General features: G+C 41.8%; 1 protein-coding gene across 1 annotated transcript; it reads left to right on the forward strand.

Annotated features, from left to right (window-relative positions):
- Positions 1-3,926: 3,926 nt before the first annotated feature.
- spmip4 (sperm microtubule inner protein 4) lies at positions 3,927-11,166 on the forward strand (the record flags this gene model as incomplete). Its single annotated transcript, XM_080425797.1, has 8 exons — positions 3,927-3,958; positions 4,054-4,083; positions 4,208-4,398; positions 7,188-7,276; positions 7,856-8,030; positions 9,012-9,109; positions 9,870-10,088; positions 10,498-11,166. 8 exons carry the CDS (start codon positions 3,927-3,929, stop codon positions 11,164-11,166), a joined length of 1,503 nt encoding a protein of 500 aa, XP_080281923.1.
- Between the last annotated feature and the right edge of the window lie 5,548 nt (positions 11,167-16,714).

The raw sequence follows: 16,714 nt of genomic DNA on the forward strand, positions 1-16,714 counted from the left end.
CACTGGGGCAAAACACAGTAATTGCTTGTTGGACTGAGCTTCTTGGGTCTGCTCTTGGTGTGTGTGTGTGTGTGTGTGTGTGTGTGTGTGTGTGTGTGTGTGTGTGTGTGTGTGTGTGTGTGTGTGTGTGTGTGTGTGTGTGTGTGTGTGTGTGTGTGTGTGTGTGTGTGTGTGTGTGTGTGTGCGCGTGCGTGTGCGTGTGCGTGTGTGTGTCTGTGTTTGCTGATACTTTGGACAAGGTCTCTTAAGAAGTCCAATTAAAACGAGGCAAATGCAGAATATGGGACTTGTAAAAGAGCTGATAAACAAGACTAGCTTTGCTGCTGCTTTAATAGCACTTCCATGTCTGAAGACAGACAGCTGCATTGATTATATGTGTTAGGCTGGTGCACCTGTGGAATGCTGGTCCGGAAAGATGGGTTTGTTGGAAAAGTAAAAAGGAAATGAACAATTTGTGAAGCACAGCTTGTTAGATTTTTGTTTGTTTAAGCAATGAGTCCAAAAAAAAGGTTGATAGTTTCACCTTTCATCCTTAGAAGTTTTCAAATAATGCTTACACAAAATCAAGCTAATCAAGAAACCGCTCACATGCCTAATGGCAATTTCAGAACCATGGATAGCTCAGGTCAGGTGTCTTCAGCACCATGGATAGCTCAGGTCAGGGTGTGATCAGCACCATGATAGCTCAGGTCAGGGTGTGATCAGCCCCATGGATAGCTCAGGTCAGGTGAGTTCAGCAGGATGGATAGTTCAAGTCAGGTGTGTTCAGGACCATGAATAGTTCAAGTCAGAGTGTCTATTACAGTGATTCTAAACCTTTGGGCCAGGGACCACTGGTGGTCGCGAGGATATAAAGTGGGCCCCCAAATAATTGGCAAAATACTACAATTTTAATGATTTAAAAAAAAGGGTTTTAGTTTAAAACCTTGACAAATCTGATTTCATTGTGATACCGATAAATAGGAATACTGTATTATTTCCCATTGATCCAAGCCAGAACACAATCAATAGATTTATCATTAAAATGAAATTTTCTTACCTGGTGTAAACTTGTGATGTGACAATACACTGAAATTGAGTTGATATGATAAGATACAGTAGTGTTTTATGTGGATTGTCTTCCCCCTTCATTCTGAGTTGGTATCATCCCTCAATCTTTACGACCTTGCTTATGTACATTAATACAGCCCACATGTCTATGGTGAGATTTCACATTGATGAAAAGCAACTGTCAGGGTCCTGTGTGTTCATAAGAGTAATGGGGTATGGAAACATGAACTCTAAAGCCTGATTTAGCTAAGTATAATTTGTTGCGCGCCGGTGCTGCGCTCCGAAAATATCCGATCTACAAGCTCACAACGCGTCGCATGGCGACGTGTTGTGAGCTTGTAGATCGGCTATTTTCAGTGCACCTCATCGGGGCACAGCAAAGCGTAAATTAAGCATGAGTGAAACCAGACACAACAGCCCTTGCTAAGCCTGTATCTGGTGTCACCAGGCCTCAGCCGGAGGCAGCTTGGTTTCCAACCTGTCCTTCAAAGCCCTTGATTGTCCGTTCACCAAGCTGTGAACATTTGATAACATATCAGATCCGAGGCCTGATGGCATGAGTTTGGGATTCCAAGCAGTGATTGCTCATTGGAGACAGATGAAAGAAAATATAGTGTAATGCCAGTTTGATCAGTACTACTCTCCGCTGTACTTTATTATATGATTATACATAATAACATTCAAGTTTCTATTTACAATGTCATGCAAGCTTGGGCTTTTTATTAGATTTTTTATTTGTTGTACTAGTTTCATATCCACTTTGACAAGTACTGTCACATTACAATATAACAGCAATTGATTTAAGCTTACATCAGCTCTCTCTCTCTCTCTCTCTCTCTCTCTCTCTCTCTCTCTCTCTCTCTCTCTCTCTCTCTCTCTCTCTCTCTCCCCCCTGCAAAATCTAGAGTGGTAATTTAACTTGAACGGTCTAAAGGTTAAAAAAAGATAAATTTTTGCACTTCAGAGTTCAAGTAATACCCTTGATTGTACTGTGTACCACAGGCACTGATGACACCAGTCATGGAGTTGTGCTGTTGGCTCAGTCTGTGCTGCTGTGGATTGGGTGTCACTCAACCTGATCCTGTTCCCCCTCATTGTGCTGCCTGTACCACCACAATCCAAGTCTATTTGAATGGGCACATACAGACGCGGCAGCAGTGGAAGTCCTGCTGGAGTTATTGAAGACAATTCCTTGTCTTCCTCCTTTTACTGCTGTACTCCACTCAACCCTCCTGGATCAAGAGGACTACCTACCTTTATTCAAACATCTCTACTTAGGGGACAAACACACACTCCAGAGGGATCCCTCTCTGGAGCAATGTGTTGAAGGGGCCAAACAGCATAATGAGTAGACCTCTCCCATGCTGGAAGAATACCTAAAACTTAAAAAACGCGAAGTAAACATTTCTTCGACCAGCAGTCCAGGTAAGACGACATGGTAATGTTTGCCCTTGTACTTTTACATTTACATTGAGTATCTATAGATCTAGTACATTGTAATCAAGACTCTAATAGAGAATGTATGTACAATAATGACAAAATTGCTTTTTATTCAAATTGTTGTTTTATATCATGATCAATGAACATATTCTATGGAATAAATATATATTTTATAATAATGACAGTTGGAATATTTTTTACATTTCAAAGGCATCTCAAAGACACAAATACTGTTTTCATTAACATAATATAAGGTTGACCTACATACATACTTCAGATCTTTTTATTCATCGCCTGATAGCTCCTAGTATTTTGTGATATATGTAACCATTGTTTTGATTTAACTACATTTACATGGTGTACCTCCTGATTGAACTCTATTATATTGATTATTGATTATGTGGCAGAGAGCAGCTAGTCAAAATAGCTATTCTAAATGTTCAGATATTTAATAATGTGAGAGTGCGGACTAGCCAACACCAACTCTGGACTGAATCGCTGCCCTTCACACCCTCTTGGTCTTGAGCTCCCCCCAACAGGGTCTTGAGTCTCCCCACCCCCCTCCACCCCAGGAACAGTCTCATCAGTCTCATCCTCCTGCCATCCCATTAATTGTGGAAGGACAGCAACAGAAGCAGGATGGAGGCCAAAGACACACCGAACGGCAGGATTCCTGCTGTCATAAAAGGCCATCGGCACTTCAGCTACGGAGGAGCAGTCATACCTGAGTACTGTATACAAACCAAACACATACACACATCGTTGCTGTCGAGCTGAAACCTTGTATCTCCATATTTCAACTTTTAGGTTTTGGTAAATGAATGCCCTACTTCATCATCCAAGAGTGTCACACTAAAGTAGTGAAAATACAACTTGTTTTGAGCTTGTAGATCGGCTATTTTCACTATTTTAAAATTGTTTTAAAAATAATAATGAAATGGGAATGGTTTTGGACATACATGGTTTTCCTCCCGGCAGTTACAATATATTAAGGCTACTGTATATGTTCACACTGGCAGCCCAAAACACATTTTTGGCCTATCCAGATTAGATGCCCGCTGACAATAGCCCGCTGACAATTCTACAAACTCGTGAGTTTGTAGAACTGCTATTTTCAGGGGGCGCTCGACAGAGTCATACAACAGTATACAGTATAGACTCACTAGAGTACAGTATAAGTTAAGGATTACTCGCGCATATGTTGTTATGTTGTTACCACAGAAACCAATGCAGATAGATCAGCAATGTTTGGATACCCAAATCTGATAAAAGTGTGTATAGTCAGTCCCAAAGATCAGATTTGTTTTCTGAACAAAGCCTGTATGATCATGTGTGTCAGATGGTATCAGCTTAATTTCTACCTATACAGTATGTTATGTTTGTTTTACTTTCACAGGAACATCACCATAAAGCAACATTATGATATCACTTCCACAATGAAAAGCAATCTCCGTCTCAATGATCAGCTGTAGGTAGCCATCTGTATCAAATAAATATCATATCAATGTAACTGCTGTGATAAAAACATAACCCCAAATATTTTTCTATCCATTTCCTTTTCAGTGTTCCAAAACCAACTGATATAAACATTGGGTGAGTAGTTTGTGCTTTACATTACAGCTACACATTTTTCCATAATGTATATAGTGGCCGCCGTTTGCTGTTGTGTCTTCCTCAAATGCTTCCTGTCCATTTCTTTATTTGCCACTTCACATAGTGAAAGAATGATAAAGGTCGCCATTCCAAAAGAGCATCCCTATTCATCTCACATCTCCCGGTTCGCAATGTTCCCAGCATTCCATTCTGCGGATGACCCCGTCAATGGAGTTCGAGCTGCTTCCCGGCCGACCCTTAACGCCCTGGTACCCTCCAGCGCTCCAGGGGTCACTGTTTTGAGCAAAACCATAGGTAAGAAGTGCAGCATGTCATAAGATACCTCTGACTGAAGGAAGAGGGACACAGCAGTTCTAGACATCAGAATGTTTTTAACCACTATACTCTATCTAGGGTTTAAGTTGTTAAGCGTCGTGTAGAGTATAACATATCAGGTGAGAAAACGTTTTCATGCCATGGCTCTGCAGGACTCTGTGTGTCCGGAGCTAATCTTACGAACTGCAAAAATCCCTACCCTCTATGGTGTGGAAGGCACATGCACAAAGACACTTTTGGCACCTTTGGGGGCGTGGACTTAAAGGTTTCATGACGTTCAGTTTTACCACACATTGAAAGTCTTTGTCATGGTCCTTCAAACGTGTATAGAAAGTTTTAACAAAAAATTCCACTCCATTGATCCATGGCAGGTGTTTTTCTCTCACATTTCTAAAGCCTTTTCAACTGCAATGAAAAAAGAAATCTTTGCCTGCGGGTGTCGCTGGTGAGGGATTTTGCCTGTCAATCATCGCCTCTGCTCCGCCCCCCCCCCCCCAAAGGAAAGGATAGGGGAGGGGAGGGGAGGGGTGAGGAGGAGAGTGGGCGGGATTAATCGGCTGTGACCTCACTGCCGAAGGGCCAAGCTCAGATTACTTTTCAGCCTAATTATTCAGAAAACCCCAGACCACAGAAAATCCACTGAATGTTCAAAGTTCCGATTTTTTGGGTGTTAGGGCGCGCTCCCACCAAGAGTTGGCTGGCCGCTGTTTGCAGAATCTGCCAATGCATTGTCAATGCAAATGCGTTGATTCACGCAAGAGCAGATTTTTCCGCTAGTCGCGCAGACCTTGCGTTTATCTGCTCTCCGCGACTAAGCATAAAACTGCTGGAGGCAGGCGCTGATTTTCTCCCTCTGTCCAATCGGGTGAGTCGAAGGCGGACCGTCTCAAGACTCAGGAAGCAACATGGTGCTCAAGGCAGCAGGCGGCATAGATATGGCAGGCGGTGCGGGCTACGGGGAGGCTCCTGAAAGTGAGTGACAGGCGCGACACTCCCGTTTTTTAGAATCCGCTGGCTGCAGAAAACTGTGGCCGTGCACAACCTGCGTTTAACAGCGGCCAGCCAACTCTTGGTGGGAGCGCGCCCTTATTGAGGTCATAAAACCCCCCAAAAAACATAAAAAAATAAATAAAAGTGAAAATGAATGTCATAGAACCTTTAAGTGCAATTACACACATACAGATCACATGATGCAACACAACATAATTTGCACATACATATGAAAGGACCGCAATAGAAATTAGCCACTGGCTTTTTTTGCGGCTATCCTTTTGATGACAATGTATGTAATTTTACATACAGTTTTGTTATCAATAAAGTTGTCAAAGTCAAAGACTCTTGTGCACACTGCCAGCATGGACCACAGAAGTAACAAAAACTATTTTTTCACACATGCTTCATGCTTTTTGTTATATTGGCCGAGGTAGAGGCTTGAGATTATGTTTTCGTCTGTGAGCAGCTGTCCGTTGGACCGATCGGTGTGAAACTTTGCAGGCACACTCCCAGTTGTAACTGCCACCCCACATTTTTCACATCAGCCTCATGGCATGAGGCCGATGTGAAAAATGTGGGGTGGCATGGTGGTGTTAAAACAGCAAACTTCATGTTTTGGCCCATAACTATTGAATTGTAGGTCGTACAATCAAATGTTTCTCCCTGGATTCCTTGGATCGTGACACAACTCCCTATAGGCCCCACATATTTGTGCCAGACTAGATTGCGTTTTTTTTGCGTTTTCTTCTAAACACACTTTTTGCTACTACTCCTAAAAATGGTGTCCAAAACTCGAACAAATCGGTTTATCTGAAACATTATTATCTCTGGAGCCATTTGATCAAGATGTATCAGTCAGATTTTTTATTTTCCATTCCGATTGGCTATATCTGACTTAGAAATGGGTTGGCAACTCGGCCTGGCAGAGGCAGAGGAGCAGACCCTTTCTAATTAACTTTAATTTAATAATGGAAGTCAATGAGGCTCTGATTGGGTTGAAACCTTGTTTTTTTTAAAGTGTTCTGTGCTGCTAAAGTGAGCGGCGGAAAATTCTGAGAAAATTACCTGATTGACATCAATCAGGTAAATTGACTCCTTCCTCCTTCCTTCCTTGACTCCTTCCTCCTTTGTTTCTCAAATCTGAGATTTAGGACTGACTGTCCACACTTACATTTGCAAGTGATCGGATCAGATTTGTGTATTCAGACATTGTTGATCTATGTGTATTGGTTGCTGTGGTAACAACGCAACGACCTACTGTATGCGAGAGTAATGTTGGTCTGTGGAACAATATACCTAACTGTTCAGGTATTCAATCGTTGGATTGAACACACATACACATGCCTATCTCAACCATCCCTATTGACATAGGCATGTCATAATAGGTGAACGTTGGGCAAAAATAGCAGATCTACAAGCTCACAACCCATCATTTTGTATAAGTCGTTAACCACTTAAGTCCTGTTGTAAACTTCATCGTACGATGGTGCCACGCTGCGAAAATAGCCAATCAAGCTCACAACGCATTCAAAACTATGCTTTATTGTGAGGTTGTAGATCTGCTAGTTTGGCTATAATGACATACCTAAAGTAGGGATGCCAGGAAAGTGTTTAATAAATAATATTATAAAGTATTAAGGGGGGGGCAGTGGTCTGGCCGCTGTTTTTTTTTAATTAATTTCTTCTTTATGAAGGGGGATAGTAAAATTGCTAACAGTGTTTCCATAGAGTTCTAACTTCTGGGTTTTCAAAATGTCTTGTGTTCCAAACTGCAGGCGGTCCGTATAGACATGAGGTCTTGGAGGCACCGCTGTCAGTCAGTAACACAACTGTTGAGTGGCCAGGAGAACGTGGCTTCTTGGACGTGAGTGTTCAAATAAACTAAAGTACTGACAGAAACAGACAGAAATGACTGAAAGGTTCTCATTTTGAAAAGAAGAAATCACATTACTGTTGAATGTTTTTCAAGAGCAAAATATCTGGCACACAAGCCAGTGAATTCCCAAACGGTGTACCAATGTACTACATCCCCACATCATTATTGCAATGTATACAAACTATACAAAAGTTGTGAATGATTTTTGTATTTACTACTGCTGTCTACAGTATATCAGTACTTTGTGCAAACTCATTTCCCAATACGAAGACAAATTATATACTGTACCCTAATACAATTTATGTGAAGCCTATGTCAATCATGCATAATAAATAATATTTATAATGCATTTTTAGCACATACTGTAGGCCTACAGTTATAAAATCAAGTCAAGATTGTCCAAACACCGGAAATGCTGCTACAATGTCTGAGAAAACCAGAACAATATACTTTTTCTCCCCTGTGCTCGTACACATGATGTAACAAATACAGAAAGCTTGAAGAACCTTGAAGTTTGAATCTTGGTCGATGATATACTTTAACAATCCTGGCTTCTTTCTATTCCAGTACACAAAACCATTAAAAGGTCAGGGCCAGGTGTTCTATCCCAGTCCTCCAAAGACAGTGTTCCCCAACTCCAGACTCCGTAACTGGGATATTACTTTGTCGGATCGGACTGCAAACACTCAAAAAAATGTGGAGAAGTCACACTGGATCACGTCCTATCAATTGCAATACACAGGTATGCTTACCCACATAAACCCTATGTATTTTGTTGACTGGAGTTCCCTCTACATCAAATCTCTTCAGCAAAAAATTGCAGCTCTACAAGCGTTGTGAGCTTGTAGATCTCATAGCTTGCATTGAGGTTGACAAATGTAAGACAGGGGTAGTGAGTTCCCAAATGCTGGTCTCCAATATATCAGCAGTAGTAATATAACGTGCCTACAGTACAGCTTAAAGATTTATGGAAATACTGAGCCAACATTATTGATAATAAATGCAGGACAAACCCTGATTTCACATGAATCCCTGGCATCCATATTTTGGACATGTGGAAAACATTTTCTTAGATTTTCAAACATTTCAAAATGTTTGACAGACCAATATTTCAAAATCTACAAGCTCAACATTTGACAAAGGTTTTAAAAAAATGTGTGAAATTGGATGGCTGAGTCACTGAGTGGTTAGGTTTCAGACAACATGAGCTGTATTCAGTGGTGAAAAGTAACTCAGTACATTTACTCAAGTACTGTACTTAAGTAAAATTTTGAGGTACTTTTACTTTACTGGAGTATTTCCGATTCACAAATCAGAGGCAAATGTTGTACTTTTACTCCACTACAATTATTTGAAAACTTTAGTTACTCGTTACTTTTCAGATATAAGTTATGATATTATGAAACATACATTAACCACTTCAGCTAGGCTAGGCTATTTGGCTAGGCTATTTGAAAATAGGCGATCTACAAGCTCACAACGTGTCGCATTGTGACGCGTTGTGAGCTTGTAGATCGTCTATTTTCTAAAATGTTTGTACTTTTACTTTTGGTAGCATATTTTGAAATGCAATACATTGTGAGCTTGTTAGATGAGCTATTTTCACTATTCGTCGCACTACTAAGATATATAGGGCTCAAGTGGTTAATCAAGCAACGTTTTGATCCATGATTGATCTTTGTCAGTTCAATATAGTCTGCTAGTGACATTTTGGTTTCTCCAGGATCAGGGCCAGCAAACCCACTGAAGATGGATGACTACAATGAAAACATAATTGATTCTTCAGCTCCTGGTGGAATGACCCCACACGCCACACCACTGGTAGGCTACTATAGAATTGTGTACAGCGTGCACTGTAAATTCATAGTAATGCATGATGACACGAGGAGAGATCAGATGGGATCTGCAGCAAACTGTAGTTTACCCATTCAACATGCCCCCAGAAGTCACACTTTCTCTTTCACTCCTTTTTCTGTTAGGGAGGTTTTGACCCTGCGAGGGCCCAGCAGGCCCAGACAATCTCCCCCTTTCTTCTTACCTGGCTGTGGATATCATAGCTATAAGCCAGTGTCATATTAACCTTTCTATTCACAACCATGTAGTTCCTGATATTTGGAAAACAGCTTTTGTTCTCCCATTATTGAAAGGTGGCTATACCACAAGCTCTCCGTTTTAGTCAAGGTCCTTGAAAGGCTGGTGAATGACCAGATTAAGGAATACATGGCTTGCTTGAACAATATTTTATCTCCCGACCAGTCAGGTTTTAGGAAGCAGCATGGTACTGTAATTGTTGCAATAAAAGTGGTAAACGACATTGTGGAGGCTTTGAACACGATGAACTACGGTACCACTCTATTTATCAATCTGTTGTGTGGAATGCTGCTGTCTGCCAGGTCTCTCTTGAGAATGAGACCTCAAGTTTCAATAAGAAAACAAATACAAAAAGATATGATGTGATGTTATGGCAGATAAGGCGGAACATGGCTGATCTCTCAGGAGATATTTTGGCCACTACAGCAGCCAAGCAACAATTATGAACGCATGTGTCGAATATATTCAAGCTTGTCCTCCTGTCTCCCAGAGAGAAAGGTCCCACCCCATGTTTGTGACCTCCAAACCGAGAGAAGGACGTAAGACGGGGAGACATCGTGGACATCATAGTGCTGTGAAGGCCATCTCCCACCTGTCTACTGAGCCTACTGCTCAACCTGTCGAAGCTCCTCCTCCAAACCATCGTCTGACCCCAGCGGCCGTCCCACATCCAACCCCACCCACCAACACCAATACTACACCCGCTTCTGTAAGGAACTTGAGCTTTTTCATTCGTTTTTACTTTTTGTATTGAGAGTGGGTTTGCTAGTCTAGTTTAGTTCTTTTTTTAAAGCTTAGTTTTAGTTTAGTTTTTATTTTATTTTATTGGGGTATTTGTCAGGGGTGAGATTAAAAAAGACCAGGAAAAAGTATTGTGTAATAAAAACTCAACAATACCAAACAAAATGCCACTGCTAAAACAGGATCGATTTATCTGTCTGTCTGTCTGTCTGTCTGTCTGTCTGTCTGTCTGTCTGTCTGTCTGTCTGTCTGTCTGTCTGTCTGTCTGTCTGTCTGTCTGTCTGTCTGTCTGTCTGTCTGTCTGTCTGTCTGTCTGTCTGTCTGTCTGTCTGTCTGTCTGTCTGTCTGTCTGTCTGTCTAACGATCTATCTATCTAGGCAGTGTTCAGCAGAAGCCTCACCGAGCCTGGATCTGCTGAGGACGTCAATGTGGCAGTAAATACCCGACAACCGGACGCCAGAGGCTCCACACGCGCGATCAGCAAGAGAGGTGAACATTTTAGAGTCAAGTTTGACGATGGTCACCTTCAAGAAACAGAATCACCCAACAGCCAAGGGACAAAAGCTCGGCAGACAGAAGCCTCAAAGATCACAGAAACAGAGCGGCAGGTAGCCTCGTACAGCCATCCGCATCTCCGGATAGAGACGGCAGAGGTGGACAAAAACAGAGCCATAGCAGAGCTCAATACGCACGCACAACGGCAAGACTTAGCCATAGAGGGTGTGGAATCATCAAGGGCAGATTTTGAACGTCAAACTTCACAAAGGGACAGAGAGACGCTGCCGAGGAGTGTCTCCACTCCTTGCATCCTACCCAGACCTCCTGTCCTGCCCGACATCATCCACCCTGCAAGTAAAGGTGACGCTGGTCTTCAGGGCCGCTGTTTCTCTAGCCTGCTGGAGCTCCAGGACTCATTCAGTAAGTCAGAGGCCCGCCGCAACTTCAACAATGCCAACAGCATGGCCGGAGTGGACTTGAGAGACGACATCCACACAGGGAAGAAACATCGATTCTATGGCATCAACTGCTATTACCTCCATGGGTAGAACAGCAGAATAATAATATGTCATAGAATATTAATAATAATCTCCCAGATGGTGTGTGTGTGTGTGTGTGTGTGTGTGTGTGTGTGTGTGTGTGTGTGTGTGTGTGTGTGTGTGTGTGTGTGTGTGTGTGTGTGTGTGTGTGTGTGTGTGTGTGTGTGTGTGTGTGTGTGTGTGTGTGTGCGTGCGTGTGTGTGCGTGTTTGTGTGTGCGCGTGTGTCAAAAACAGACTATACAAAAAAGCCCTTTCCAGAAATCTGGTTTGTTCTCTCATGTTATGCCCTTCAAATAAAACAACTTCAAATGCACATGATCACGCATTATGTCATCTGATATGTTCAACTTATTGGTTTTTCTCAGCCTGTGTGTGATTCAAGGCACAGCTTGCAGCATTTCACAACATTAGACATTTGGTCTTTGGTGTTATGTGCCTCATTTGGTGTTCATCATCTGTGGTGTTTATCACTTGTGGCAGTAAATACCCGACAACCGGACGCCAGAGGCTCCACACGCGCGATCAGCAAGAGAGGTGAACATTTTAGAGTCAAGTTTGACGATGGTCACCTTCAAGAAACAGAATCACCCAACAGCCAAGGGACAAAAGCTCGGCAGACAGAAGCCTCAAAGATCACAGAAACAGAGCGGCAGGTAGCCTCGTACAGCCATCCGCATCTCCGGATAGAGACGGCAGAGGTGGACAAAAACAGAGCCATAGCAGAGCTCAATACGCACGCACAACGGCAAGACTTAGCCATAGAGGGTGTGGAATCATCAAGGGCAGATTTTGAACGTCAAACTTCACAAAGGGACAGAGAGACGCTGCCGAGGAGTGTCTCCACTCCTTGCATCCTACCCAGACCTCCTGTCCTGCCCGACATCATCCACCCTGCAAGTAAAGGTGACGCTGGTCTTCAGGGCCGCTGTTTCTCTAGCCTGCTGGAGCTCCAGGACTCATTCAGTAAGTCAGAGGCCCGCCGCAACTTCAACAATGCCAACAGCATGGCCGGAGTGGACTTGAGAGACGACATCCACACAGGGAAGAAACATCGATTCTATGGCATCAACTGCTATTACCTCCATGGGTAGAACAGCAGAATAATAATATGTCATAGAATATTAATAATAATCTCCCAGATGGGTGTGTGTGTGTGTGTGTGTGTGCGTGCGTGTGTGTGCGTGTTTGTGTGTGCGCGTGTGTCAAAAACAGACTATACAAAAAAGCCCTTTCCAGAAATCTGGTTTGTTCTCTCATGTTATGCCCTTCAAATAAAACAACTTCAAATGCACATGATCACGCATTATGTCATCTGATATGTTCAACTTATTGGTTTTTCTCAGCCTGTGTGTGATTCAAGGCACAGCTTGCAGCATTTCACAACATTAGACATTTGGTCTTTGGTGTTATGTGCCTCATTTGGTGTTCATCATCTGTGGTGTTTATCACTTGTGGTGCTCATCGTTTGTGGTGTTCATCATTTGTGGTGTTCACTGCAACAATGAAAATAGGCTATTATACAACCATGCCATTGCATGAAGCTCTTATAGAAGTCACGGCCAAGTGTAGAAAAGGTCCTTCGAGAGTAATTATTGTGTGCCAGCTACACTAAAAGCACAAAAGCAATAAAATGGTGCTACTGTGGATTGCTGTACTTCATGTCTACGCATGCGTCTAAAGCCTATGCCGAATAAGCAAAAGCATCCCAATTTATCACTTGAAAATATTTCATTTACGGCGAGCGTCACCATTGAGCAATGAAGTATACAGAACATCAGGCTGAAGTTGTACTGTTTAACTCGACAGAGGAGAAGCCTTGCATGCGAGCGAGACAGGGATAGGTGTTCACCAGCATAGAGGTACAGACTAGTACAGTATGTGCTTCCTGTGAATGGAATGCACTTCTTTGTACCCCTGCTGCAGTAACCTTGCAGGAGAGTTCTTTTGAAAGGATTGAAATGCCTTTTCACATGTTGGTTTTCTGCAGCTAGATTGACTCCGCACAAAAGAGTTTTTTTTGTGACAGCGAGGCATCCTTGAGCAGCAAGCCTGTGGCCTTGAGCGCCACAGCAACTTCTCATTCAGGGCTTTTGAAAGGGCCGTCTTGCCACTGCACACAAAGCAAAACAGATCTGCACGATTTCCCTTCTGAGTGCTGTACACAGCCTTCAGTGACTTGATATCTGCTCACAAGATGGTGTTTGAGGACAATACAGATGGATTTTATTTTTAGATTGCCAACTGTCATTATTCTTGTCCTTACGGCAAATTAGGCTACTCTTCAACTGTGACAAGATCATTAATGATTAAATTAATTGTTTTATTATCTAATGAGTCACTTTTCTAATATGGACATTGATCAATTTCTTTTTCCATTTTGAAATTGGCCCCTCACTCTGCACTCGGTTACGGTCACGCCTTCTCCATCCTGGAGGGCAGTCGCCTGTTCTGTGATCCTTCCTGAGGGCTCTTCCTTTTCTGTTCCCATCAAGGTTCTTTTCCCTAATTGATGGTCTAAATAGGGACAGACGTGTTGTTTGTTTCCTTTGTTAAATGGGCCTTTAAGGCCCTCTGGGACAGCAACAGTGATTAAGAGCTAATACATTTTGAGTTGAGAGTTGAGTTGAGTTACTTGTTGTTGTCAAGGAATTTATAGCCTGTTCCATCTCATGAGGGTGTCACTTTCCAGAAAGATTAGATATACAAACTAACATTGTGTCCTTGTAGATCTGGGTGATATTATCTGTTTTTGTATCAATATCAAGATGAAATGTAAATGTTCATTGTAGACATTATACTTTTATATTGGGAAAGATCAAACTCTTATTATTATGAAAATGTCAGATCAGCAGTGACCTCTGCTAGACAACATAACCAGTGGTTGCATTGCTGGATTGGAACGTGGTTGCACTCTGTTTTAATGACGTCACACGCACGACGCTTAACACCTACACTACAGGTCACACAATGGACATTTGATATGCATCTAGGCTCATTCCTATGTTAATTCACCTGGTGTGAGTCGGGAGCCTTTGTAAACATTGTTGAGGTGTGAATTTAAAGTTGTTTTAAATCTATGCATGTGTCTGCGCGTGCTCCTGTTCAAATAGGTTCTTGCACGGCGTGCAAGGCCGTCCCATGAGCAATGCAACCCTGAACATAACTAATCACAGCAACAGTGGCAGCCATCCCAAGCACTTTGGACTGAGAAGGAGTTTGAAGTTGAACTGATAACTTCTTTCTGTGGTAAGTAAACGTTTGGAGAACAACTGCCGGGTGAAAACGATTTCATATGAACTAAGAACACATTTGGATATTTATTTGCAGTCAAAGTCGTCATTGAGCAGACCTAGATTGTACAGGGTGGAGGTTGTGCTACACTGTACGTGTTGCTGTGGTAACAAAGGATGTGAGAATTACAGAGAAATGAGCTGAGATTGTTTTGACGTTGCAGAGACAGACTCACTATTTTACAATCTAGCCACCACATGGACCTGTCACCTGCCATTAACTTTCTGAATGTTTCATGTCGATATAAAAAGCCTTTGTCTGGTTGCACTGGTTGAAAAACCTTCCATGGAGGTGGGGCGTACAGTTTTGCATTCATTGACACAATGCAAATATTGTACTGAGACAGGTTGTGTATCATTTTACTATCTTGCTTGATTAGTACATGCAGACAAATTGGACAAATATCAAATGTAGGTCCATGGCTTGTTATATTTGAATTTGGGGGTCCTTGACTTGAAATGTTTGAGTTGGTTCTTATCAGCACTAGTATGTAAGTGGATCTGTAAGTCAGACATATTAAAGTGTATTTGTTTTCCTTAATGATCACACCTTGCACTTTTCATGTTGTTTTGCACACAAGGCTGCTGTCTACGAACAATGTGAGCTCAGAGCCAGGGTCCATGCAACCATCAGAAGCATAGGCCTACTGTCTGAACAGCAGCCATGCAGTGTCTTTCACAGGTAAGATAAATACTTGCTGCTTTTGTTACTTAGGCTTGTTTTTTCTTGACCACGACGGAAATTGTAATCTAGATAGCATGGTATTTAGACAGATGCTAGGTTCATTGTTTATTTGGTATCCTATAGTCCAATGTACAGATTATTGTTTTTGATACTATTATTGTTTAGACTGATGCTAGGTTCTTCATGGTTTACCTGTGATCCTAGTTTACTGAGGCACTGCTGTCTCTCTCTTGTGTGACAAGACTGTACAATCGACATGAATGTATCTATTCACGACTGGTAACAAATTGTTCTTGTTTTTCTGCTTGCCTATTTTGGAATCATCAAAAAACAAGTTTAAGAATCTACAGATGGTGTTTCCGCGTGAGCTGAAGGCAACCAACAACAGCAGCAAGACATCTGGTATGGCTGCTGTGTTATTAGATTTGGTGTTATTTTCCTTTTCAGAAAGCTTTTCTCGTGGAAAAAAAAACTTTTACATCTGTTGACTTGTGATATGACAATAAACTTGAAATTGAAGTTCATTCAATTTCGATTGCCTGAACATTTGAACATAATTTATGATAATAATGATAATGAATATGACACATGTAGGCCCTATTATAGGCCCCAACTGACATTCCATTTCAGTTGGAGCTGTTGCCTTGTTGCCCATAGGCCCTTAGGTAAGGCAGACCCTGTGTTAAATCATGTTGCTCGTTGATGTTTAAAGTGGTGATAAGTGTATCAGGGCCTGGTGGATTTATCATCATCATGAGACTGACAAGGCTGTGAGTCTAAGATCTGTCCACTAGATGGCAGAATACCCCCATACTTAATGAGGGTAAGCTGAGTTCTCAGATCCATTTAGATTGCTAATTATTACCCTCTTAAATTTGTAATAAGCAATATAAATATTTGAATCCCATCATCAGAGTAATGTAAGCAGGTTAGGTTTGACTTCTTTTTGATCACTTTAGGGTTAGGCTAATTGAAATGTCTAAAACCAGCAGGCTATAACCCATTATGCACCCCATAAAACAAGTAGGCTGCTAATGTCTTAATATAGGCCTAATAATGACAGTAGCCTACTCAAAGTTGTTTATTGCCAAGAATTGTATACTCAACCTTCTAATAAGTTACCTCCTGTGGTGTAAAGTAACTAAGTACATTTACTCAGGTGCTGTACTTAACCACTTAAATTTGTTTAATGTATGTGTAAGGCTAAATTTAGCCTTATACATTTCGGCCTTTTGAAAATAGCCCATCTACAAGCTCACAATGCCTTGCAATGCATGCATTGTGAGCTTGTAGATCTGCTATTTTCAAAGGATGTTTAAACACAACTCGACCACACAGCTGCAATGTGATAGGCCGAGCATGGAAATGAAAGGGTTTTTAATTTCACAATCATGGTGCTTTTTGCTGTCATGGGATATGCTATTCAGTAGTTTTGTAATCTCCAACATCTAGGTTTAAATTGTCATTTAATTGTCAAATACAGCTCTACATTTTGTAATTCCGAAGCAAAAGTATTTAATATAGCATCAAAATTATTTCAACCACTACTATTTTTACAATTGGAAACACAACTACTGTAGC

The sequence above is a fragment of the Gymnoscopelus braueri genome (genome assembly GCF_963280865.1).
Source record: "Gymnoscopelus braueri genome assembly, chromosome: 4".
NCBI classification, from domain to species: Eukaryota; Metazoa; Chordata; class Actinopteri; order Myctophiformes; family Myctophidae; genus Gymnoscopelus; species Gymnoscopelus braueri.